The sequence below is a fragment of the Platichthys flesus genome, chromosome 2 (genome assembly GCF_949316205.1).
Source record: "Platichthys flesus chromosome 2, fPlaFle2.1, whole genome shotgun sequence".
Lineage (NCBI taxonomy): Eukaryota > Metazoa > Chordata > Actinopteri > Pleuronectiformes > Pleuronectidae > Platichthys > Platichthys flesus.
Genome location: NC_084946.1, coordinates 15,722,943 through 15,749,795, shown reverse-complemented (window position 1 = coordinate 15,749,795; position 26,853 = coordinate 15,722,943). Strand labels below are relative to the sequence as shown.

General features: G+C 42.0%; 3 protein-coding genes across 5 annotated transcripts; 1 reads left to right on the top strand and 2 right to left on the bottom strand.

Annotated features, from left to right (window-relative positions):
* Positions 1-3,546: 3,546 nt before the first annotated feature.
* On the top strand, positions 3,547-11,271 carry oxtra (oxytocin receptor a). Its single transcript, XM_062401123.1, has 2 exons — positions 3,547-5,003; positions 9,655-11,271. Exons 1-2 carry the CDS (start codon positions 4,076-4,078, stop codon positions 9,906-9,908), a joined length of 1,182 nt encoding a protein of 393 aa, XP_062257107.1. The 5' UTR covers positions 3,547-4,075; the 3' UTR covers positions 9,909-11,271.
* Positions 11,272-12,674: 1,403 nt separating this feature from the next.
* cav3 (caveolin 3) lies at positions 12,675-15,864 on the bottom strand. Of its 3 annotated transcripts, none has more exons than XM_062401104.1 (3): positions 15,709-15,864; positions 15,453-15,585; positions 12,675-14,374 (listed from the first exon to the last, which is right to left on the bottom strand). In XM_062401104.1, the coding sequence occupies exons 2-3, from the start codon at positions 15,567-15,569 to the stop codon at positions 14,033-14,035; spliced, it is 459 nt and encodes a 152-aa protein (XP_062257088.1). In that variant the 5' UTR covers positions 15,570-15,585; positions 15,709-15,864; the 3' UTR covers positions 12,675-14,032. The 3 variants fall into 3 exon arrangements, with proteins under 3 accessions (XP_062257088.1, XP_062257095.1, XP_062257080.1); XM_062401111.1 differs by lacking the exon at positions 15,709-15,864 and having other exon boundaries at positions 12,675-13,921; positions 14,008-14,374; positions 15,453-15,698; XM_062401096.1 differs by lacking the exon at positions 15,709-15,864 and having other exon boundaries at positions 15,453-15,698.
* A 5,115-nt stretch (positions 15,865-20,979) lies between these two features.
* gpr61l (G protein-coupled receptor 61-like) lies at positions 20,980-25,856 on the bottom strand. Its single transcript, XM_062401083.1, has 2 exons — positions 25,547-25,856; positions 20,980-24,779 (listed from the first exon to the last, which is right to left on the bottom strand). The coding sequence occupies exon 2, from the start codon at positions 24,711-24,713 to the stop codon at positions 23,427-23,429; it is 1,287 nt and encodes a 428-aa protein (XP_062257067.1). The 5' UTR covers positions 24,714-24,779; positions 25,547-25,856; the 3' UTR covers positions 20,980-23,426.
* Between the last annotated feature and the right edge of the window lie 997 nt (positions 25,857-26,853).

Below are 26,853 nucleotides of genomic sequence, written 5' to 3'. Positions count from 1 at the left end.
CGTCTGTGATCTATTTCACTTTCACTCTATTTCCATGACGGTTCATGCTCACCGCAGGCAGCCTGGACTTCTGTCAGCCTTGTCATCCTCATTTTCTCTCTTCCACGCTCGTCTCCACTTGAGCATTCAAGTCGTCTCAGCTTGACTGCTCTCAACTGTTTACCTTTTCTCTTCACTTCCAGTACAGCGTGTACCAAACTGCAGTTACATCCATTAGGAACGCCCGTGTCGATTACTCTGCACTATTCCTTTGCTAAATCTCCCCTGGTTAAATACTGAGCCACTGTTGAATGCACTGTCCTAGCAGAGCTCTGACCACTATGCCTGTGTTGTAAATCAAGAACTGCAGCTTTCAAAGAGGCAGAATGTAAAAGTGCGTGTGTAAGAGGACCCGCACACCAAGAAGAACCTGCACTTCTTCCACAGATAAAAAGGTTTAGCCTCATTAACAGATGCGTAAGATCTGGTGTTGCGTTCAGGTGCCACCCGCCCATCATGCATCTGCACTGCATGTGTGTGACTTTTTGGCAGCTCCATGTGACATCAAATTGATGAAGCTGTTTTCTTAATTTGCACGTGTTTTTCTATATTTGCATGTGTATTCTTTCATTGCCGTGCATGGAGCTCTCTCAGCCACCGTAGGGATTGAATGAAAGAGAGATGGTGGAACCTGGTTTGTTTACACACTGCTGCTGCGTTTTTTGCCCAGATCATTATAGTGAGTGTGTATTCAGGAGGAACTGACGACAACCTGAGCGTGACTACCTGGGAATAGATATGAACCTGATGCTGCTGCTGGACTTGATGAGAAATGTCCTGATGCTGCACTAAACGCCTTAGCTCCAAAGATGGGACAAACTTTACCAACTTGTTATCACATATTTAGTCTAGAAATGCAGACTTCAGATGATCCAGCGGCTGAAATGGGACACACTTTATTTCTAGCAATAACTCTAACCAAAACCCAGATTTAGCTTTTCTTACTGTCTCTGCACGCTACTCTATGCAATTTGAGTGATGGGCAAACTTCAGAAGAAGCTTTACTGTCTCATCATAGTTCAAATATAGACGTCACCATTTGAGGCCATACAAGACTATGGCTGCAAGACAATTACCTCTGTTAATGAGGTTGTGTGTTCACCCCTGTCCAGTTGTTTGCTTGTTGTTTGTTTGTTTGTAAGCAATAGACGGATCAGAGACGATTCCATTTCATTTTGGTGTGGAGACAAGTTCTTTTTTCATTTTATTTAACATTGTGCAATAACATCAACATTTTCCCAATTTTCCGAGGGAATAATTCACGTATCTTGATAAAGAAACCCGGCACATTAAGGGAACTGATTTCTACGTGTGCATGACATTTGGTGCAGCTTGATTGAATTTCAGTGGACGGTTGGGCCTTGGCGAAGGTATGCACTCTGCTGAGTGTAATAAAGAAATAATCAGTCACAATTGAGTGCTCAAGATACACGACACAAATCTGCACATTACAGATCTGTCCAATAAAATAAAAGCAAGTCATGATGACAATCAGGTTGAGGTCAGAATCAGTGCAGAGCTGAGCCGCTTCTTTCAGAATTGAAGCAGCAACTCCTCACATCATCATCATCAGGCTTCCATTGATCTGTGGCAGCTACAGAGAAAGCTGATTGCCCCGATGCAGCTTCAGAAACACAACTATGCCACACACCTCCTTAAAATCCAGTGGTGACCATCACAATTGTTATTTCCTGTTTATTGTTGTTTTCAGACCCATCCACTTTCATTACTCTCATGGGCCTCATCTCATGAGTCTCACCTAAAATGGGCTCAGTGAGGACATTAAAGGAAGTTGCATCACTGGATTTATTGTACCATTATTTTGGTCTTTTTAATTTCCAGTCGCTGCTAAATCATCAGCAGTCTTCATGTTGCTGCTTTGGCATTCCAGTGGATCTACAGTTTTCCAAGCTCCAAACCACAAGAAGGGGGGGATGGCTCCCTGGCTCAGATAGGACCAGAGGCCTTCTCCCGACGGGTTTTTGCGATTGAGTGTTGCTGGAAATTTGAAGAGCTTCACAGTAGCTGACAAATTCCACTTGTCAGTACTCCCAACTACTCCAGCTCGCCCTGAATCTCCCAACATGAGTGTGTTTAGTCTTGAAGTTCTTACGAATGGTCAGAGTGTAGAAAGGGTTTGGTTTCACATATTTATGGTGTGCATTATTTCTGTGCTGCAGGGCTTGGAAACAGAATTTAAGCAGCCGACCTGACAGGCAGTTGTTTTTCACGGAGGTTAATAATCCACCCTCTATTGTGTTTTTGTCCCACTGCTCCGTGCTGGGAGCCCTTTAATCTGTCCACTTCCATCCCTTCCCTGAGAGGTTCTCAATTACGCTGTCCGCTTTCATGTATCACACTTTGCATGTTGTTAACAAACGTGTGTCATCAATTAAGCAGTAACACACATAGCTGCCAGTCGAGTCGCTGGGTTCCTTTGCAGCGTTGGCGCTTGGCAACACGAATGGGACGAGGGAAGAAATGTGTTTTCACAGGAATCACTGGAATGTAGCAGATGGACATCAACATGGGCATGGCACCCAGCTGGCAATAAAATGTCAGCCTCATATGGTTGTTGTTTTTTTCCCCCATCTGCAGGAGGTCGACAAATCATCATCATCAGGTACTATTACAATAATTTGATAAGCCTCATTTCAGTATAATATGCTGTACATGTTAATTTTCTATAGGAACAAAACCTCTGCTCTTGTGTCTCTCCTACGGAAATCTTGTGGCTCAGATCCTTCATGTGCCAACAAACACGTCCTCTTTTGTAATCACTCGATCAGCTTCAGTGGGCGTTGCCTTGATAACATCACACAGCATCGACTTTTAAATCCTGGTTTAGAAAAGAGCCGTTTCCTCTTATTTATCTGACCCGCAAATGGACTGACTATTTGTTGCTCCCCTGGAGTTGTAAAAGTGTCCATCCAGCTGAAGAGGAACTGTTTTATGTGTGTTTTTCAAGAAGTAAAGCCTTTATTTATATTAATAAATAAAGGCTTTATACTAATTTATTCTCTTCTTGTTTTCTGGTGGTTATGAACCTTTTTAACCCCAAGTTCAAAACCAGCTGAGGTTAGAGTCCCTCCACAGCATGTGTGAGCCTCCAGAAGAAAAGAAAAAAAATCTCATTTTCTCCACAGATTTTGACACCATGTGCTATTTGTCACAGGCTCCGCTATCATCTCCACCTGGCATCTCTGTGAACAGATTTGAATTTCCACAGCAATGTCAGAGTGCGACAACTGAGATCTTCTCTCACGACACTGACAGCTCCTCTAAATGAGACCCGTGATTCAGAGCGGATCTGGGGGATAAGGTTGAGAGGAGGGGTCGAGGCTCTGAGGCAGGAACACTTGAAGCTGATGCATGGCTCGAGTCGTCACCTAGTGGTTGGGAATGGTAATACTGTTTGCTGTTGCTCCTGAACTGGGGACAGGCGCAACCTACAACAGGCACTTGTGAGCTGTGGCGCTGGTCAGTCCGATTCTTACCCGAGAAGGTGATGAGGATGGGGGATTCAACCTCTGCGGATCTTTATTTTTATTTTCCTATTTTAACTTTAGAGTTTAAGATTGCATTTTGAAGTCAAACATACATTTTTTCTCGACTAAAATCCTGCAAATTATTTGGATTTACTCGGACCGTGATTTTGGAGATTTACCTTTGATGTGATGTGATCTCCTCGAGTAATTTAGACCCCAGCTTTGATGTGTTTTGGTTTTCTGAACCTTAAGTGCACTTTATTTTGGCTCCAACATTTGATCAAACGCTTCATGCAGTTTAGATAATTGGAAACATTTGCTCGTTTGATATGAGGACTCGTGGGTCTTTTCTTTCTGGAAAGCAGTGATGGCTAAGGTTCAACTAAACATCGCTTCCTTTCCTCTTTTTTATCACCTGAGAAACTTGTTGTGAGCCTCATCACATCTCTCTCTCCGTCTTTCCACCTGCCCAAGGAAGACTTCTACTTCCAAGACCCTGGCTCCAGGTGCCCGTCCAGCCCTGACGCACAGAGGACCACGCTGCGGCAATGGAAAGAATCTCGAACCAAAGTGACTTGTGGCCATTTAACGAGACGTGGACGAACTCGAGTCTCCCTAACGGCACCTCCGGGTTGAATCAGACGAATCCTCTGAAGCGCAATGAGGAGGTGGCGAAGGTGGAGGTGACCGTGCTCGCCCTGGTGCTGTTCATGGCGCTGGCGGGGAACCTGTGCGTCCTGCTGGCTATCCACACCACCAAGCACAGCCAGTCGCGCATGTACTACTTCATGAAGCACCTGAGCATCGCCGATCTAGTTGTGGCGATATTCCAAGTTCTGCCTCAACTTATCTGGGACATCACGTTTCGCTTCTACGGCCCGGACGCCTTGTGCAGATTGGTGAAATATGTACAGGTTGTCGGGATGTTCGCGTCCACGTACATGTTGGTGTTGATGTCTGTAGACAGGTGCCTGGCAATTTGCCAGCCTCTCCGTTCCCTGCACCGGAGGAAAGACCGCTTCTATGTCATCTCCTCCTGGATCCTGAGCCTGCTGTTCAGCGTCCCGCAGATGTTCATCTTCTCTCTGCGAGAGGTCGGCTCGGCCGGATCGGGAGTCTACGACTGCTGGGGGGATTTCGTGAAGCCGTGGGGAGCCAAGGCGTACATCACATGGATCAGCCTGACCATATACATCATCCCCGTGGCCATACTGAGCCTTTGCTACGGTTTGATAAGCTTCAAAATCTGGCAAAACTTCAGACTGAAAACCAGACGGGAGCAGTGCATAAGCCTGACGCCCAAATCCTCCAAAGGCAACACGCTGGCCCGAGTGAGCAGCGTGAAGCTCATCTCCAAGGCGAAGATAACCACGGTGAAAATGACTTTTGTAATCGTCCTGGCTTATATCGTCTGCTGGACCCCCTTCTTCTCTGTCCAGATGTGGTCTGCGTGGGACCCAGAGGCGCCTCGCGAGGGTAGGAACACAGTTTCATAAAGTGCGCACCAACGCGTAAAGGCTGGTGTGCTATTATCATAAGTCATATTTTGGACACTGGGTTATTCATCATCGTGTCCTTTGTTTTAGAATTGCAAACACATACTTTACGCCCAGTTTCACTGATAACATTGAGGGGTTGAAACGTTTGGAAAATGTATGTTTCATTCTTCTCCGTGTGCGCATTGGTTCTCTTTACGCACAAGGATGCGGACGCCTATCCACCAATCAGAGAAAACTGAGGTTATGAAAACAAGCTGAGCTGTGTTTATTGTGTCCTCCTAATTCACCTGGGGCAGGAGTTTCGCAGACGAGTCAGACATTTTTAATAAAGGCACAAAGGGTTCAATAAACCCCCGTGCGATGCGAAGGATACAGATTACACTGCAGGTATATGTATTTTCTGATATTCATAAATTTCAAATAAATACCCAACAACATTCATAAACATGAGTGACGTCTTCCTACACTAATTATCAAGTGTATTGATCAAATCTTTCGGTGCTTTTGTTGTTTACATAGATAAACATACGTAGCTGGGAGACATTATTGATATTATGTTTTTCATATACGTCAAATTTCTCATATACCTGCTCTATACGCTAAGAAAAACACATAATTTATTTAAAGTGCCTAAACTGCATTCATGATCCTATGTTCCGGACTTCCAAATACCCTCTGACCTTCCCTACGCTGCAGACACCGACTGATGGCTAATGATTATACAAATTAGTGTGCGCCACGGCACAGCGCTCGCCAAGCGGCTCCTACTTGGGCCTGTGGGGCACGTTGGAGTGTGTCGTTGACATTTAACCACAATAGGCCACGAAGCGGTCATCTATTTGTCCTCCCTATATTTATCGACCTGCGCTGCCATGGCCACACCCATTTAACGTGAGGAGACGTATGTACCAATTTGAATTCCCTGTGTGTTTGCACAGTTCACCTTGTGATTAGGACATATGTTTAATGTGAGAGATAAGATATAATTGACCTGTTTGTTGGGAGCCCTCACTGGAAAAGGTAATTCTGATAAGAGCTATTCATTTGAGGCAGAATAATGTGTCTGCCTCTCTTCTTGAATAAAACACTAACAGCGGTAGATGGTAGTTCATCAGACGGTAAAGTAAATACGTTGATTTTAAAAACTCTTTCAAATAAAGCCCGGATGCTAAAACAAGAAAATCAGGACTTTCTCTTTGAAAAGAGAATTAACAGACTTTTGTTCTTTTCTTCTGCCTCAGAGGGTTTTTGCCAAAGTTACCAGCTGACAGCATGTGCATAGTTCTCGGGTGCATTCTTCTCACCAGTCATTTCCACTTTGGAGGAAAAAGTACAATACACCGAGAGGTAATCCTTTAAGAATCAGCAGTCGACTCTGATGCTGCAACGTTCAATCTTCAAAGTCAGTGTAGTCAGAAAATAGCAGCAGAGGTTTTTCATTCTGTGAATGGGAAAGACGGTGATGAAACCAATTTGTGCTGCAGGGCCTGGATCGGTGCAGATGTCTGATGGCTTCCCTCCACGTGAACATGCTGCACTCAGAGAGGCCATGATTGGCAATGACACATGATGTGTTTGTGTCCAAAAGATAGTGTCCCCTGTGTATGTGCAGATAAAGTCACCATTATGAGACATTCTCCACCAAATCAGCCCAGACAACTTGAAACCGGAAGCTCTTGCTAAACGTTGCATTTTTTAATATCAATGAACCATAAACGCATGATCTTAGATTCTGTGACTGTAGTTGTTTGGATTTTTTCTGTCATTCTTCGTGTTTTTAGGGCTTGACTGAGATCAGATTGTGCCTTTAAAGCAGTTTGTACTGCAGTTACAGATGAGCAATCAATCAGGACCATATAGCTCAGTAAAACTAATTATTAATGTTTATTGCCCCTATACCTACAGACTTATACTTCCTGACTTCACTCTGAAATATATCCATAATATATTTCTTGAGACGAGACTTAAATAGCCCCAAACGTCTTAAGTGTCAGAGTACTAGAGTAATGAACATTGATTTCTCTCTCTACATTTTTTTCAATGGTGCAGAAAGTCGATTCTTTTCAGCCTGTGTCTGAGGGATTGGCCCCATCAGGGATATTCCTGCCAGGGTCTTCTTCGAGATGGAACCATTAGAATCGTATTCGCCACCATTTTCAGCATCAATCTAGCTACTTCAATTCGTGGCTGTCTCTAAAAGACCCCTCCAAGAAATGGCAGTGTATAAATGCACTAGTTTATTCTCTGATTCATTGCAGACACCTCCACTTTCTCCACTGGCTTATTACTTATGTTAAGTACAAATGTCACAAATGACCCAGCTCCTGAAACAGTCAGATGAATATTCAGGTTCATAGTTTGACACACTGCGAGATGTGCTTATTCCCTTTCTATTGAGCATTGATTGATTAAATTGCCAAAACTCAACAAACCATAATTTGAATCTACTGTGAAAGAGTCCAGACCTTTCAAAGACTGGAAGTTCACCCGCCCTTTAATCGTATCAATACGACTTTTGAAAACATTAGAGGCAGGTAGCTAAATAATCCATTCTTTAAGCTTTGTGAAGGCAAACGGTGAACAAACAGACAGATTTCATTATGTAAAGGACAAAAACACTCGAAGGTTAAACTCAAACAAATCTCCCAGAGATCTGTAAAAACAAACCTGTTCCCCTGCGGAGCCTGCGTGGGGCCCTCGGACACTGACGCACACTCAGCTCCATACAATTGATTTGCATTATGTCCTTGACGGAAACAAAGACCAGTGTTTAATCGCAAAGTGTTATTTCTCTAAAGGTCATTTTCTATGTGTCTTTAAAAGCCACAAGACAAACAAACTTGGAACATAAGGGAACGTCTTGTCAAAGTAGTTTAATTTACTTATATCACCGAAAGTCAAAGAATGTATTTGATTGCCGCCAATGCTTGTTCAGCTTGATGGCGACACGGATCAGCCTTTGGTGTTGTCATTAATGAATTTCTACAGTCTTTTTGCCTGACTTGTATGTTTCCACTCTGAGAGGAAGACAGATGCACCACCCGGAGGAGGATTAAATTCTGCCTCTCCATTCGCTGTGTGATTGATCGTTCCCTTTTGAAAGACATTGTGAGCGAATTCCGTAAAGAGACGCTTCACGATAGTTCCCCCCTGCTATTCAAATTGGGTCCAGGCCGAACCCTCATCCACCTTGATAAGAATGCTTGATAACCACCGGTTGGTCTTCTGCAGTGAGGTGTTTGATTCTCTCCATGTCAGTCGAACCTATTTACAGCTGGTTGATATGTGGCCGAAGCTTTGTGTCATTCACTCATTGTTTTAACCTGTACATGTCATGGGCGTTCTCTTGCTCAGATGTGAATATCGGGTCAGTATTTAACAAACCCTTCAATCAGGTCCAATTGCTCATCTGAAGCATTTCGATGTAGAACTCAAAAGCAGATTATCAAACCAATGAAACTGCCATTGAAGGGTAATTGAATGATTTACACTCAGTTAAGTTAATGTCTTTCTCCCATAAATCAAATCCTTCGTAGCCGGTGAAGAGTTCTTATTAATCATGTGTGTGACTTTAACGCCCTTCCAGAAATCATTTACGATGACAAATCTCCGTTAGACTTCAGGGAGCATCATTAGAGGCGTCCTGCGAACAGCAGCAGCACAGACAGACTCAGAGTGGCATTCAAAATCAGTAAGCAGAGGTTAAATACCAAAGTGGGCAGAGGTTAAATACAGGATATGAACCAATTGCACAAATCCATTACTCATTTGCCAAATTTCAGCTGGATGGAGGCGTTGACATGGCGTAAATGTCATCCAACGTGCCACTGATAGTAACACAGTGTGGGAGGAAGAATTCTGCTGGTCCTTTTCTTGTTTCAGAAGATCATTGGTTAATTGCTTGTTTCAACAGTTCACAATTTCTCCTTCCTCAAAGATCTCTAAAATGCATTGCAATCGGCTTTGAAAATTCCCAGTCAGATGAATATGGAAATTAGCATTTTATGAGATGAAAATGGGAGATTATCGTAGTTGCTAAAATGCATTTATGTTCCCTAAAAAAATGTGAGAGAAAAATGTGAATCTATTCAATATTTTGAGAAAATAATCTGATGGACTGACCGCTACCATACCTACAACCACTCAACTAAAAAGTATTGATTGAAATCAGGATGAATAAACCATCACAAGTACAACAAAATGTTTGTGAACGAAATTCATGACTTACTTTCATACATGTTGTCACTGTACTTGTTAAGAATGGAAGTAGATACACATTTACCCAGTAATATCATTATTTGTTGCATACTGTGTATAAAGATGGAGGACATGACTGCTGCCCGAAAGTGAAGCACAGGCGTCTCGATTGCCACCTGGTGGCTGGCGGCAGTATAGGTCATAAATTCTATTCGAATATCTTTTCAAAGATAGTTTCTGTCATTAGGTAGTTCTCGCTGCTGTGGCTTCATCCCCTGATCGTTTCTGTGCAGGCTCCAAATGCGCAAAATGGCAGTGTTCGTATCCAGGACATCCTGGTTTCCATTCTGGATAGTGGGAGGACGCAGAGCTGCATCGTCCATCTTTAATGCTTGCTGTCACATACTAGTAACTCTCCTCTCTCTCTGCAGCATTGCCCTTCATCATCTCCATGCTGCTCGCCAGCCTCAACAGCTGCTGTAACCCCTGGATCTACATGTGCTTCGCCGGACACCTGTTCCAGGATCTTCGGCAGAACTTTCTGTGCTGCTCCACTCGCTACCTCAAGTCATCCCAGTGCCGCTGCGAGCCCGACTTTGACTCCAGTCACAAGAGCAACTCCTCAACGTTTGTCATTAAGAGCACCAGTAGTCAGAGGAGCCTCACACAGACTTCTAGCACATAAGCATGGACCCTCCAGCCCCCACCCCCCACCCCCATCAAGCTGCCCTCCTGGCCTTTAACCACATGCTGTCGCCATTAAAAAAGAATCCAGCGGTTTGACTCCTGCAGATACCTCTTTCCCTGAAGGTGGCTGTTCAAAGCCCCGAAGGGGAGTGACAACAGTGCTCTTAAAATATTGTATTTACATTAATATACAGGACAAAGTAAAAATATAATTGTGAAATAAGGAAATGTTGGCAAAATCTACAAACTCTAAATAAGGGGCAATATTTTGTAAATAAAAGCTTTCAAGATGATCATGGATCAAGCTGAGCAATCCACTGAATCTGTAGTTTTTTGTTTATAAGTTTCTTTTTATAGATGTACAGTATATATTTACACATTTACTGGGCAGAGTGTGAAACAAAGAAAGAAAAAAGAAGATGAATTGCTAGTTGAAGCCCTGTCAGCCTAAAGCAACTACACCATTGATTCAATTGATATCAATAGCAAAGCTTACGGATTCTGTTTGTCTGTGTTATAATGAAATCGGTCACCTATATTAAATATTGTGTACAGTGTTGTTCACTTTGTTACATTTGCGTTGGGTTGCATGTGTAAGCATTTACTTCTGTTTGATGTGAGTTGTTTTAGCTGTCGCTGGTAACGATTTCTAAAAAGTTAAAAATAAAATCAATAAAGAATGAAGGCATCATTATTTGCACCGACCTGATGCAGAAGTCCTTCTGCCTCCGAGACAGACTGAACAAATCCTTGGCAATGTTCCTGGAAAGTTTCTAGAGGGATGTTTGTCTGAATTTAGGACGTCACCGAGTTCCTGGAGGGTTTTTTTGGCAGCACATTGAAACTTTGAACATGCCGTTCGGCCTCAGTCCCAAAACACACTACTGGGTCAAGATCTGGAGATTGTGCAGTCCACAGAGGTGACCTGCATGTTTCAGGAAGAAGTCTCAGGTCACAGCTGCTGCAAGACATGACGTATCCTCCTATCGACCATTGAACCATGAATTCACTCTATAGCGTTTCTCATGCCTGTTTTATAATTCGTTGTAAATGCAAAATGTTTCAAGAATATGACGAGGATGTGATCCACTTAGCACATCAGTAATCATTTACAACAATGAAAAGTGTCTGATTAAAACAAAAGCTGAACAATAAAATGCTGAACAATATGCTGTAATACAATTTTTTCATTGTGAAGTTCATAATGTTGTTCTACTTATTTCAACTGTCCTCTCCTAGAATAGATTTTAATACAGTAGGGTAGATAGTGCAGAATTATTCAATTGCATTATGTTGCAAAGATCTACATCTTATGACTTTGTGGATTACAAGATAGAGTAATGTAACTAGTTAATAATTGTTAAACACTATTTTAGTCTACTTTTATTTCTTTTTAGGATACATTTATTTATTTATAGCTGTAACACTGTGCTTCTTTCATTATGAGATGTCATATTGCAAGAAATTCTGTCACATAAATATTTGTAATCTAAGATTTTTTTAAATCAACGTAATTACCAAAATAACTGGTGGATTATTTGTTTGTTTGGACATCATATCTGTAATTGTACAAATTTAATTGATCATTTTGCAGGAGGGGAAAATTTTAAATAAATGTACAAACCTTTAGATCTGTGTGATTTTGTTCACACCAAATACTTTAATTATATAAATTTCACGTCTCTCTGTAGAAGTTTAAAAAGAAGGAATAAGAAATAACACAACCAGTAAATTGCTGTTGAACTTAACAGCTTATTTTTCAGGATTTAAACTAATTATTCCCATTTGAATGCTTTTCACCTTCCAAATATATCATATATATATATATATATATATATATATATATATATATATATGGTGCTGAAGGTTTGAGAAATGTACATGTAAAGAATTCTTTTTTTTAAATAAAATATGTGCTCTAAGAGCCAGATCTGGTGATCATTGTCCTTGTTCTGCTGAAATGAAATTGGCTGCAGTGCTTGTCCACATTAGCTGGCAAATGACAAATGAGTCACTCTTGTTCACATATTACAACCATCAGAGTGAAGCTGAATATCAATAATGCATCTCCCACTCAACAGAGAAGCACGTGAGAGACATACAAACACCACCTCTAGAACAGAGGTGTCAAACACGCGGGCCGCAGCTCTAATCCAGCCCATAGGACCACCGTGCAAAGTTTAAAAGAGATGTGATTAAAGATTAATTTTTCTAATAAAAAGCACTGTTGTTCCTGATTTGTCCACTGGGTGTCGCTTTGCCCTATTAGGAGCAGCAGGTGGAGTGCTAAAAAACATATAAAGTGAGACAGTCAAATGAGAGCTGATGTCTATGTGGACCTCGTGAGGAAATTAAATTTGATTTGATCTAAGTACCTTTCGTAGCTCAAGGAAAATAATACTCAACATAACTATGAGACTCATCGTGACGAACAATGCGACAACTTGGACGTGCGTGAAGCAGTTTGGAATGAAGTGTCACCAGTTTGTGCCCAGACAAGCGACAGGACTTTACCAACAAAATAAACTCTGTGGCTGACAAGGATCGCGGATCTTGCTGGAGAACTGGACGGCCACATTAACGACAAAGTTATGTCATGTGTGTCATTTTCAGGAGTAACAACTTAGACAAACACGGACATTGCTCAAATAGCCAGACACTTTTTTTGTGGTGTTGATGCTCAGGACTGTCATTGAGAAGTTGGTGCCAATGACAGACAGATACCACAAGAGTGAAACACAAATGATGGCAGACTGACTGAAAGTGGAAAAACATGCAGACATTTATGTTTAATATTGTTTTCTCAAGACATATTGTCGCACTTGTTAACGCTAAGATGTGACATGAAGTTGACCACTTCATGTAAAATGCTTCTTCAGAGACTGTCACTGATAAATTCTCTGGAAATAAACATGCAAATCGTTTGAAATTGTTCCTAATTCTGCTTGTTTGTTTTGCTCTGTGCTCTTTTAAAGGGAAACATTTTGTGGTGTTGTTATCTACAGGTTGTGATGTAATGGTTTTATTGCTCTAGCCCACTTTGGCGTATTAACTAAAATGGGTTTGACACCGCTGCTCTAATCGGTCCCAGTTCACAGGCCAGTGCCTCCAGGACGACCGCAGTAATATGTCGGTGAACATAAATAATATCTGTTGCAAGCTGCTTGAAAAGATTTGAGATGACAAACATATAATCGAACACTGAGGCCGTGGTGCAATATACTTATCATCAGGTCTAAGGGTCTAAGTTTCAGCCAATGCATATTTTTTACTTTATACACTGTAAGTGTACAATAGCAACAAAATGTATATACTCTACTTTCAAATGATCATATAAACAAACTGAAATATACATACATGTAGATTTAATACCACATCCATCACACTTTGATTAAAATGTCCCAGCTAGTTACTGTTGATTTGTCACAAATTAAGAGGGAAATATATCTGAACATATATATATATATATTTTAATACACGGAGAAATCAGACAATATTGAATAAGATTCAAGATTCAAGATTCAAAGACATTCAGAAAACATTTCTCCTCCTTTCATTCTGTTAGCGTTTTTAAAATAAGGTTAAGTGTACAGACATGAAAGTGTCAAATTCAACTCAGTCAATATAAAGTCAAACACGGTGGACACAGCAACACACAGCCTCCTTATAACTTTCAATATAGCCAAATGTGTCATGCATACAGGCAGCATCGTCCAGAGGAGCAGCAGAATCAGGGAGTTAATTACATTTGTTGTGAATGAAGTGGACTTAACAGGAGCTTTTTGTCATGTGAATAAGTGAGAGAGGACAGATCCTCCTGCAAAGGCCGACGGCCCTCTCCTCCCACAGTGAGGAGCACAGAGCCCTCCAGGTCTGCCAGAGCTGTCACAGAACCACGCTGCCTGCTGCAGCTGTCACAAGGCATCTGGTGGCAAAAGGCACAGCGGGCATGTCAGGACTCCGAGCCGAGGGCTAGGAGATGGGAGGGTGGAGAGCAGCGAGTTGATGTGCCTGCAGGAGGAGTATCAGGGAGTAAGCAAGACGACAGGATTTATCTCCTGGTGTATAAAAAGATACCGGACTGCATCCGATCGTACTGTAAACACCCCTGCGTAGAGTTCTTTAGACTTCTTTGCGCAGCACCACGCGCACACTGCTGAAGACCTTGCCCAGGGCCTCGAAGAAGGGGTCGCAGAAGGTCTGGATGCAGAGGGAGTAGATGCGGCTGATGCACTGGGACTCGATCAGGCAGCTCTTGATGCAGGGAACCACCGCCCAGATGTGGCAGAAGGAGATGCAGGCGAACAGGAAGCCCCAGAGCAGAGCCACGGGGATGCCGAAGATGGCGGACAAGATGCGGTAGCACCAGTATTTGGACACGGTGAAGGTTGTGTAGCTGAGCTTCCACACTCCGTCCAGGCTGTGTGTTCCATCGGGCTCTGCAATCACATCCTCAAACTCCACCTTTTAGGAAATTTAAAAGAGGCTTTCATTAGTGCACATCCTTTAAGTTTAAACACCTCCCTACACGAGACCTGGGTGGGCTCCACATGTCAAATGTGTCAAGTGTGTTTGTGCAGAGAATCATATGTATATGTTGTATTCTATGGATTTAAATCTATGGGCCCAAATCATTCTGACATGTTTTCACGTAAAATGCACAAGAGCAACTGCATAGTGGTACAATTTGTCTTCAGGTGTCAGTAATCTTGACAGGCAGACACCCTGCACACCTAAAACTGTAATTTCTTCCTGTCCAGATCCACTGGAGTAGGAACAACTCGCTGTGGGGTTCCTGTCGAGATACAGCAGCCTGAGATCATCCTCTGAATAAATGGCAGGACGTGTTTTTGTATGTTGTATATTTTTCTCTGTGAGGTCTGGGAGGATTTGTGGAGTTGAAAAAGAAAAGTTGGCGTTCAGTAGAAATACAGTAAGTTTTAAAGGATCGCTCATCTAATTAATGGGACTTGTTTAATCGATATTACCAACCTTTGTTCTGGGGGGTTGGCAAAGAAAAATAGATTGTGTAAATACCCCCAGATCCTTCATTGCTTACTGTGAACAAACCTTACAGATTAAATTTGATATATTAGCGTCTTAATGACTGAAAACCAATTCAGTAAATCATTCCAAATTCAGCTGTAAAAACTGAACATGTCCTCAACTCACGATTTCCTCTCACCTTAACTTTCATTCAAACACAATCTAATCTAAATGTTTATTCAGCCTTGTCTTTACAGAGACTGGTTTGTGATGGTATCATAGCAACAATCACAGCACAAACAGCTAAATAAACCACGGTGTCACCGAGTGTCAGTGTCATACCGTTCTACCTCTTTCCCAAAATAACCCTTAAGTCCTGCAAAGGCAACCGGAATAGCTCTCGGTCTATTTCAGGGCTTTACATTACAATATAATAACCTGCTCTCCTGTCTTTGTGTCTATGAACCGTTTATTGCATTTTCTCCACACATGCCACAGCAGGGGTCACGTTGTTAGTCCTCTCTAGGACAGGGTGGCGTCTGCATGCTGCACAAACCTTCACTACATCCTCATTGATCTGCTTGGGGTCTCTGTTGATGAGGTCGATCTCCTTGGTGTGGCTGTCCTTCACGATCTTCTCCTCGGTGGCGTTGTACTGGTACTGATCCGCCATGGTCGGGCTGCAGGTCCTGGACGGGCCGATGAGAGAGAGAGAGAGCGAGAGAGAGTGAGAGTGAACCTTCCTGGATCAAACTGCTCGCAGCCACCGTCTGAACTCCTGTATCACCAGCGGGACGCTCCCACTCACATACCAGTGGACAGCAGCTGCAGACGTCCTGGTAAAAACGGAGGCCTGAGCACCACCCAGCACGCACACAAAAAAATAGCATATACACTCACACGCCACAATGTAGTGCACACAGACAGGGAAGGCATGCCTTAAAGGACCCAGGCCTGTGTCACATTTCACAAGGGGCTGTGGGAAGAACTGGGCAGAGTTTGCACAGTGGCACGAACTTCCACCACAGGGAGCAGGACAGTCGAGCACCATCACACCCTTCTGCTCCGGCTCTTGTCCAAACACAGTGTTTTGTGATGATAATTCAAATGAGTTCACACTTGTTTGATTCTTCAAATCTAATTTGATGTGATGTTTCACTACAGTGTTTCAGCTAAATTGTATGAATTGTTCTTTTCCCTAGACTGGGCCGTTTATATACTTAAATACTATTTACATCAGGAGCGGGTTTTCTTTACGGAAGCCATCCTGCTTTTTTTACAGTAGCCCAAGCTGGACAAACTAAACACCTTTTGAGTTTTTATGAAAACTGAGGGTTACCACAGGTTCTGTGTGATGTTTGGAAGAGGAGGGTGAGGTGAGGAGTTTTCAGTTGCAACATCAACTTCACCACTAGATGTCACTAAATCCCACACACTGAACCTTTAATTTGGAGGCATAATGTAAGTCCTGAGCCTCCTCATAAACAGTGATTCTGATAGTAACGATGCATAAAATAGCAGGCCCCCCAAAAATAAAACTCTAATTGCAGTCTTCCCTGAGCTGTGCAGTTGTTTCTATCAGTCACAGCTTTTTATATCAGTGGGTTTCATGAACAAAAAATAGTTCTGCCAAAAACGTGGAGGGGGACGAGGTCCTGATGAAGGGCTCCTGCTGCAGGGCACCCAACTCTCTGCTGCTGTTTGTCCCGGTCAGAAGAGCACAGGAAGCCGGGTTTCAGAGCAGGGTCTGAAATTCCTTTCCCCAGATCCCTGGTGGCAGAGACAGACGCCGTGAGGGAGGGGCTGCAATGGGATCAGGGCACATGTGACCAGGAGCCAACTCAATTAGAGGAGTATTCTCGGCGAGGCGGGCCGGAGAGAGTGAAGGCCGGTTAGGCATGAAGGCAGAGGGACAGAAATAGCTCAGCAAAGAGTCATGGTGGACATACCTCGGCCCCCATGGGTGTCAATTCAAGCTGAGGGTGCAGCGGCTCTTATCGTCTGTTTAATGTAGACAGACGTACAGCACAGGGATCTCACCGCTATTTTTAGAGTCATGCAGTCGTTTTCAGTGGGTTAGTTTACAAGGTGGTGGTGGTGGTGGTGGTGAGGGGGGGTGTTGGCAATAAACAGTGCTGGTTGTTTTTAGTGACACAATTGCAAAATGCTGCTAATCATCTATTGTGTAATGTAATTTAACCTGAGCATGAAAAAGTATCAATTAAAAACACTTTCTAGATTCACCCATTCATCCATGTGCAGCAGCTTCTCTATCAAACATTCCTCACACACTGCCAGCAAAGCAAATGTGGGTTTTTGTTTAAGGACACTTGGTCATGCGGAATGGAGGACCTGGGAATTGAACTAATGGTTATTTTCCAGTTCGTGGTTGACCTGCTCCCTGAATATATCATCAAGTGTTATTCTCTCAGATTTGAAAAGACCATTTTAAAAAAGACGTTGCACATTTGTTTTCACAGGCTGAAACCTGTAAAATTGGTGGCATATACCTTTAAATCTCTCCCTTATTAAAGGCCTTATTCAACACAGGGCAAATTGTTTTGGTTTCATTTTCCACCATAACTCAGAGACAAAAATAGTTGAAATGAAACTACTCCCAAACAACATTGGTGTGTATTTGTGACTCACAGACTTGTAACTTTAACCGGTTTTGCAGTTTCATTTGAAGTGTGCAATAGGTCACCTAAAAATATGTTTGCATATAATTTCAAAATAATAGCAATCCTGCAATCCGTCGAGTGATGTTGATCCTTGCCTGCTAACTGCTCATTACGGTCCACGTTATCAATTGTACACAGTGAAAATTGTATGTAAATGGAATGATAGTTGTCAAGCAAAGCTTATTTCCTGTTGCCAGTAGGTGGCACTATCACTATTATTACCTACAGACTAATATATCTGTTAAAGTAAGGGCTCTGATGTAGCATGAGCAATTTTGTGTCAATTGGACAATGTCACAACAACTTATTTTTTACACTGATCTGTAGGTGGCGTTATGACCCTGAACTAATATTAATATATGGATGTGTTCAGGTCAGGATTGTGGTTATAGGTCAGTAGTTCGGAGCCGGTTGGATAACACAGAGTGGATTTACAAAGTGTTTCCTGTTTGATGGCAAATCAGGAAATATTAACGCATAGAGCTATTCAAGTTTGAACTCTAATCATGTGACAGAAGTTTGGTGGTGATAGGACAATGCGCATTGGAGTTATGACAACATCGTGTTCTTTGGCAAAGGATGATCCTTTTAATTGTTCGGTAAGCTGGCCCTAATAATAATCTTTACAATTTCAATAGGGTCTCATTGTCTCCCACTCTGTTCGGTTATTTTGACAACTGACAAATATTAAAAACTAATCATAAACCAATTATGATGCAGATCTTAATGGACCTTTAAGGAACTTGTACGCTGTCTGTATTGCTAAGGAAGTGGTTGACGGTCAGTATGCTGCCACACAGTCTTGACCCAGTGCATATTGCTGATGAGGATCTGTACACAGGTCATGATCACTGAGAACAGGGGGCTCTAATATGTGGCAGCGAAGTTTAATCATACATTTTTATGTACTATATTGTGCTTTACGATTATGTCCACTTGAGGTCAGTGTCGGGCCACACACTTACCAGTCCATCCAGTTTCGCATTGAGGAGAAAAACAAGAAAGATGAAGAACCAGCACCAGAAAACAGACACCATTTTATTTGTGAGCTGCCTTTACCCTCATCATTGTGAGTCCCCTTAATAAAAGTGAATACATGAAGGTAACCACAGATTTCTTCTTCAGCTCAGCCCCGACATAATTGTTGTTTAATAAAATGATGTGTTGCACCTCAGCCTGTGGCCTGTTATGATTTATGTGTGTTTTATGTTGGTTAAATCATCTTGACAGGTCACATGAGTTACTTTGTGTTGACTCAGACTTTCAGGATCCCTTTTGGGACTCCGAGGCCTTGGGTCTCTGTGTGGAATCCACATCTTTAGATTGTACATCCTCATCCATGAAGTCCTTCTGGTCTGTTATCCTTGGATCTTTTGGATCCTCGATTTTCAGGCTGTGTCTCTGCTCGTTCGACTGCTGTCGCTGGAAACATGGAGGAGGGTGCGGGATGTGGCAGGAGGATGGTGTACCACTCCAACCTCTGCCGGCTACTCATTGACACCCAGGTGGAACATAGTTGGCTGCTGACTGCCTGGCCTCTGCTTGAGGAATGCCTTTATTGGCTTTTACAGGCCCGTCTCCACTGGCACCCTGCAAGGAAAGTCTCATTTAGACTGACTTGTATGTGAGAAATGTCAGAGGGTAATTATACTAATAGCATAAAATCAGTGAGCATTCATAAAGTGATTCTAAGAATATGTATTAATTTGTAGGTTAGACTTATGGCTGTAATAGGAAAGAATATAGACATGTTATTAAGTATCGATGTAATAAAGGGTTAATAGCTTATTTACATTTATCCCCTGACCAAATCTGGCCATTAAATACTCCACAGACTCCAATAACTAATGAACCCTGAGATGTCGTTCTTATTTTGAAAAGAACCTCAGTAATCACTTAGCAGATGAAAGGTATTTCACTGTTTGTTGTACAATCCGTAGAACCCCTCCTGTCAGAGATATTCAAACAAACAGGGATAAGAAAAATCCTTCGGTGTATAGCGCTCTCTGCTGGCCATGGATTGACTATATTGTTTAGTTCTTTCTAATAAACCCTCATCATTTATCCCTGATGGGTAAATTAGCTAGAGTTTCCATTCACAAAGGCCCAAATAGTTCATTATGTTCAATCGCAACCTGTCTTCCCAGTTCCAGCAGAAATACTGCTGTTGAAGTGGTGTGGTGACAGGGTCTGATTGGCTGCTGGTTAGTGATGTTTGTTTGAGGAGTGTGTGTGCGTATGTGTGTGGAAACCATGGCAATGAAGAGCCCCACAGATTGTCTTGTGATTGTGTCTGTGGTCGATGATCCCCAGGTCGTTGATCCACAGCTTAAGATAAGCTAATTTACCCACATCTGGGAAATGTTTGTAAAACAATCATTTCAATTGAAAGTTACATCGAATGATGACACACTGTTCATTAAAGTTGAGCGAAACAAAAGGAAAAGGGGCAGACAGGTAACACAGAATTATTAAGCTAACACAAAAAGGATTTGATTAGATGCTGTCAGGGAATGTTGTCTGATGGGGTTTATTAAACCAACAGAACACAAATACAGGAGATCTATTACAGCAACAGCTGATCTACTGAAAACTGCTTGTAGTGTTGATTTGATAAATCTCTTGGTTCTTTTTACAGTGGTTTACATTAGCACATTACATCTTCTAGTTGGCTGCATAGAGCCTGAGCAGATTTGAAAGGATGCTGAGCTCTTACAGTCAAACCTGTTCATCCAGACCTATCTGAAATAATAGGCTCAAGCCTGTTATATGAATTCACGTTGAAACTTCTATAGAGACCTCTGGTGGTTGTGAAAATGTTTTTGAAGCAGATGTTATGTTGAGCTGAATGTTTCATAATTTTGTTCCACTATTCTTTACCTTTACACATACTGTATCTACATCTATCATGTTTTAAACCTTGTTCGTTTTTTTAGAATCAGAAATCAAAATCAGAAATACTGAATTCTATTTTTGAAATAAACAAACAAACAGGGTTTACAACATGATAGATCTGGATACAGTATGTGTTCATGAACCAGATTAATGAATGGTATACCACGGAACGTGCTTAGAGGATGTAATGCATAGATCTTATACATATATATATGTATATTATTGTGTGTAATTTGGTGGAGCTTGATTGGACTGGCCTTGGTGGAGGTACAGTATGTGTTCTACTGAGTGCCTTATGAGTTAGAAAAAATAACTAAATAAATAATGAATGCCTTTTGACTTGTGTTATATATGTTGTCATATTGTTCTCTCAATATTAGAAACAATGATGTAATGAATGGTTGATTAAAAGGTGAATTAATTGGAACATAATTGATTTTATTTTATGGGAGTGCCATTCTAGTTTGTTCATGAAATCAAAGCCAATGTTTTCATTATTTAATCGCTATGCATTTGTGAAGGCGTGCATTAAAGACAGAAACAGACTTACTTAACATTAGTATCAGGACATAGGTTCACACTGTTTGTGTTTGTACAGCATTTATATCCCCCTAATGCAGAAACCCCACACCAAGCATTTAACAGACACTATCACAGTTATGTAAGCGTGGTGTAGAATAACCCAATTAGTGACAGCAAAATGGTGTTTGCCGTCACTTGCAGTGACCACACTATTCCATCTTTCCCCCTTTTTGTGAAAGACTAATACAAATAGCAGGGACCATAAAATAGCACTTTGTCGCCACTTTTAGAGCTTTATCAATGCCCAGTAATGATTTCCATTGGAAATTCACTATCTCCGCCTCACAGTGACCATGTCGCTATCACAGCTGCCCATAATCACAGGGAGCCTTTTTCTACCTGGGCCACTAATGCATATGATAATGAGCCTCTATCTGAACCTATAGACCTTACATAATCAGTCTGCGTCTTGAAAGGAGGCGTGAGGCAGAATTGGTAGAGTCCAATCAGAATCCGAAGCTTAAGCATACATCCAGGCGAAGGGGTCCTTGTTGCTATGTGAGTCACAGGCTCACTCAATTTCCATGACGACAGGGACGGATGACATTCAGCGTCTAGCAGCGTATCTGTCTCACGCAGGAACTCGGAGGTATTGTCTCCACCGATTCATGAGAGCTCCTCACTCTGCAGAGCGCCGACGTGTCAGTGCTCTGCAGAGTGATACGTGGGAGTCACACTGTGCTGCTGTTTGTCAAGTTATTCCTCAGATGTAGACAACACTGCTGGGCAACACTGACATCAAATACAATGTACAACAGTGTCAGGCATCGGTGTAACACTGGGAAAAAGAGCACATTGTTAGTGGCATGAAATAAATGACACAGTAGAGCCAAAATATGTTATTCAAATACAATAAAGTGGAATGACCCGCAGTGGAGCACTACACCTCTGCCAACAGTCCCCTTGAGTTTTATTTAAGCTGCCCCAAATTTTCCCTCGATCTATTGATACATTTTTCTTTAAATCTCACAACGTAAAAGTAGGTAAAAAGAAAAAAGGACAAATTCCTGGATCAGCCCTGTGATCTGGATCCACACCAAAATAGTAATGGGTTCTTCCCTTAACATATAATCGGTCTGTCCACCAAATTTCGTGGAAACCTGTCGAATGGTTTTTGTGTAACCTTGCTCAGAAACACACTGACCAACCAGGGGAGAGGTAATGACCTTTAAGGCAGTTGGGGGCACTGTTTCTTGGTTGAGGCCACTTCCCGAAAGCAGAAGAAGACGAGAGCCAAAAAGCGCAGCGCCCAGACTAAACTGAGGTTTCCACAAAGTGTGTCATTTATTACTCACTCACACATCAGCCATAATGAACACAGCCTGACGGCTTCTATCCTATCAAGGCCAAACGTAACCCAAAGCATTACACTGGCAAAAGTAAGAGTGCTGCCCAATTGGGCAACAAGTCAATCAAAAACACTTTCTGATAACGCTGCACCCTTCGTCCACACAACATATCCCTAATGGACATTTACCAACTTCAATTGTTACACTTTTTGTTATTATAGTAAAACTCCATATTTACACATTTACAAACATATAAAACATTTTAACAAACAGCACAAAACCAGGCCAATGGTGACGTATGGTTAAATTACATAGAGGGGAACAATATCACATTTATTTAGATATTTCGAGGCCACATGGAGCCGTAGCTCCGTGACCTGTAATGAAAAAGCCTTCATGAATTAAACTGAGAAAGGCACTGGACATTTAACATTTATTTTAAGTGTGGGATCGTATCTTTTTCAGTATAATACTGACATGTACACGTGTACATTAAAGTATTACTTCCTCCTGTACATTTGATTGTTGGTTGGTTTGTGTGGATGAAGGCAGGATTTCAGCGGTCTGATCCAGTTTGTTGTTTCACTTAAACAGTGCAAGACATGGTGTTTTTCAAAATTTGTATTGATTTCTCAGAGAATAATTAATGGATCTTGACAACCTCACCCTTGTGACCTTGAAGAGGGACACTACCAGCAAAGTACAGTTCATATCTAGGGGTTCGGCCAAGGGAGAGGAATTGGGACAGAGCTCGGTCAGATGGTTCCTTTTGGCCATAATAGCCGCCATAGCATCTTTAAGCAATTTCATTGAATAAGGGATGGGTGACCAAATCCATACACGTCATTGTTGTCAGCCGAATAACATCCTTAATTTCAGCTGATAATTTAAACTGTTGCACAGAAAAATTACTATTGATTTTGTCGGCCATCACTTACAATGTGATTGCTTTCAAGAAGAGACCTCTTTGTAGCTTGTTGGGACAGATGCAGCAATAACAGGAACTAATGATCCTTTCAATTTAAATATGGGCCTGTCAGTATTGTATAGAGACTGTTGTCCATCGTTCAGGTTGGTTAATGTTCAGGCACGTTCCTCAGGTATTTGTCCAGGAATCTTTATCCCCTGGTTAATGGTGTTTCTGGGGCTGGAGTTGGCACAGCTGGACTGGGCCTCAGCTGTGCTGCTGGTTCTCTGGATGAACTGGAGGAAGTTCTCCTGCAGGGAGCCCTCGTGGCTGGACGCCCCAAAGTCCACAGGCTGGGTCAGGCAGCAGCGTCGAAACTTCACCAGCTCCTCTCTGATCTGTCTGTTCAACAGGCCGTAGAAGAACGGATTCACTGCAAAGGAGGAGTAGGCGAGCCAGGTGACCGCCTCCTCCAAGTCTCCGGGGCTCTGCATGGAGTCAGTCAGAGACATTTGCAGGTGAAAGATGAAGTACGGTAGCCAACAAACCAAGAACTGGCCCACGATGAACACCAGAGTAATAGCAGCCTTGCCACCGCTGAAGGCCCTCTCTGGAGACAGTCTCTGGGGCAGAGTGCGGCTGGTGGTAATCATGGTGGTCTGGCTGTTGATGGAGTCTGAGCGATCCTTAGCTGGGTTCACGTTTGCCCATGTTGGCACAGCGGGGACTTGCTGCAGGGCTGCGGAACGAGCGACCTTGTACACGGCACAGTAAACTGCGAAGATAACCACCGCTGGGACCAGGAAACAAATCACACTGAAGAGCACAGCAAACGCTCTCCTCAGACGACTGTGGCTCGCGTGCAGAGAGCAGTGAGCTGCAGCGATGGAGCTATGATGTCCATAAGCTGGCCAACCGAACAGCGTGAACAGAGCCAAGAGGGCCGACTTAGCCCAGATTAGGAGCATGACACCAACAGCAAGGTTGATTGTCATCTTGACTTCATAACGCATCGGGTGGATGATGTAGAAGTAACGCTCCACACTAATGGCTGTGATGGTGAGGATGGACAGACAGATGAGGAAAACATTGAGGAAGATGTAAACCTGACACTCCAGAACGGTGAAGACCACGGTGCCGAAGAACGGCGAGCTGGATATGATCCCCAGAGGCATGAGGAGGATGGCACACAGCAGGTCCACCGCACAGAGATGACACACAAACGCAAACCTCTTCAGGTGAGGTGCACGAGCAATGGCCACCATCACGCCGGTGTTGGCCAACAAGGCGATGAGGTTAAGGGTTACCATGCAGAACAGCCCGAACAGGTCCTTTATCTGGGACTGGGAGCTTGTGACGACGTTCACATCGGCAGGCACTGTGGCCTCCCATTGGTCTGTGGTGAGATTTGGGATTGATTGATCTGACGGAGAGGCTATCATGAAACCAGTCTTGTCGGCCATTATTCATGCACAACTTCCTCCATTTGTGTCTGAGATGTCTTCATGTCCTGTATCTCTCTGTAAAGTCTGTAAATGGAAGAAAAAAAAACGACCATTTTAAATCCGGACCTTTATAAAAACTAATAATAATAATAATAATAATAATAAACAATCACTATACTTATCCATAGAGAAATATATGACAAGTCTGTCTGTATGTATATAAATTGTAAAATGTATATATGTTTTTTTTTGTGTAAATATACTTGTGGTTAAATTAGAAAGTACCCAATTATCAGTGATAATAGTATGATTTGGGTCAGGGTCTCTCAGACTGCTTTCTGTCTTAGGTCCGACTGTTACTGAATATTTGATGTTTTGTTCATGTGTTTGACTCTTTGAGAATCAAAGAAAAATGGGAGAATAAAGGGATACATTTATAAAAAACCCACTAACACAAGTAAATGTGCAAAAGAGTGAGGTCTTTTTAGACAAATGTACAAAGATGAATCGTGATATCATGAAAAGATTATTTAAGCAGTTTCTAGATGAAGATTGATACTGCTTTCTTTATTATCTGTTTCAGGGGGAAAAAATACAAGTTAAAGGATTAAAGTTCTGCTCCAGAATGTCGACTAAAGAAAAAGGCAGAAAATCTGTTGCATTTTACAACAAAGTTGCACTGATAATAAACGTGACAAAACATACCAGTGCCTTAATTTCTCATTGTTTGGTAATTAAATGGTAAATAATAGCAATTACACTCTTTTTAGATTTACAATGCCAATGATAAATAAAAACAGATACAGCATAGACAACAACAATAAAGCTTATTAAACCTAAAAGCAACTTACCCATATCCTCATTTTGTTTGTTGCAATTCAGACCAAACAGGTGAATCAGACGTCTGACATGACGAAGCTTGGATTGCAATTCAACATGTTGTTTCTATCGAACCCAAACCAAAGGCAGTCCAGCTTTATAGTATTTTATCTAGTTTTTGTATCCAGAAAAGTGAAATAGTCAGTGTTTCAGGTTAAAATAAAATCCAGGTCATCAAAAGAAGTTTGATCCTTCGGTGCAGAAGCTGCAAAGGTCCAGACTCATCCGCCATTCACATGTCGAATGGAAGGAGTGCTGATATCTGAGTCCATGGTGATTTCAGAGATGCTGCTTCTTCTCTCATCAGCCGTCCACCAGAAACACTCTCATCCCTGTCCTGTGCTGTGTATGGCACTGACTGTCACACATTGTATTGTTTGTGACTGTATGTGTGTGTGTGTGTGTGTGTGTTATTCCTTCAAACAGACACACACTCCACTGTCCTCCATTCAGAGCCCAGTCTTCCCTGGGTCCTAATTCCCCCATCTTAAAGGGGAAATTCACCATTTTCCCGTTTGCTGTGTCTGTGCTCAAGAATGATTATTTACTGAAAACAGAGGGAACTGGAGAATGATTTTCTCCATGGGAAATAAATATCACAAAAATAAAAAGCTACAACAATACAGACAAATCATTGTTGTTGTCATAAAAGTCCTACATTTAGAATCCTAACTATAAAAGTAAAAGTACAGAAATGTATTTCCATTAAAATATAGTTTAAGTTTCAAAGATGTAAGTGGTTTGGGCAGAGAAATTACCCTCTCGTTACATTATATAGTTATTATATCAGAACATATTTATGTCTACTGTCCAAAATAAGGTCAGTTTACTCACAGTCAGTCGATTTGTGGTGAGTTTTATATAACATGCATCCTACTTCATAAACTGATTTGATTGCCTGTATGTGAAATCATAATCCGAAATAAAAAGCGAGCCCAGAGGTAGGTCTTTACCTGACTACATCTAACCACTGAGTATTGTATTAGTAAACTAGTCAGTGGAGGAATAAATGGTTCGATGAGTCATCCACCTTGAAAAGTCTTCATCAGAATAAATATAATTAGTTTGTTTATCTATCGTGACATTTTATTGCAGTTTCCTTGAGCTAATTACTGTTTCAATCTATAATATGGACTGACACTATGCGGCTTTCCCAAAATCTAATAATTTAAGATCGTTTTAAATCAAATTTGAAACTAAAGACAAGTCAAATGAATAACATTCCATATGTGGATTGAGTTGTCAAAGGGAAAGACATTTTTTTGCAAATGACTAGCTG

Coding starts and splice junctions, on each gene's coding strand:
- oxtra (XM_062401123.1), top strand. CDS start 4,076: ATGGAAAGAATCTCGAACCAAAGTGACTTGTGGCCATTTAACGAGACG. Junction 5,004..9,654: donor CCCAGAGGCGCCTCGCGAGG/GTAGGAACACAG, acceptor CTCTCTCTGCAG/CATTGCCCTTCATCATCTCC.
- cav3 (XM_062401104.1), bottom strand. CDS start 15,569: ATGGCGGATCAGTACCAGTACAACGCCACCGAGGAGAAGATCGTGAAG. Junction 14,375..15,452: donor TCAATGAGGATGTAGTGAAG/GTTTGTGCAGCA, acceptor ATTTCCTAAAAG/GTGGAGTTTGAGGATGTGAT.
- gpr61l (XM_062401083.1), bottom strand. CDS start 24,713: ATGGCCGACAAGACTGGTTTCATGATAGCCTCTCCGTCAGATCAATCA.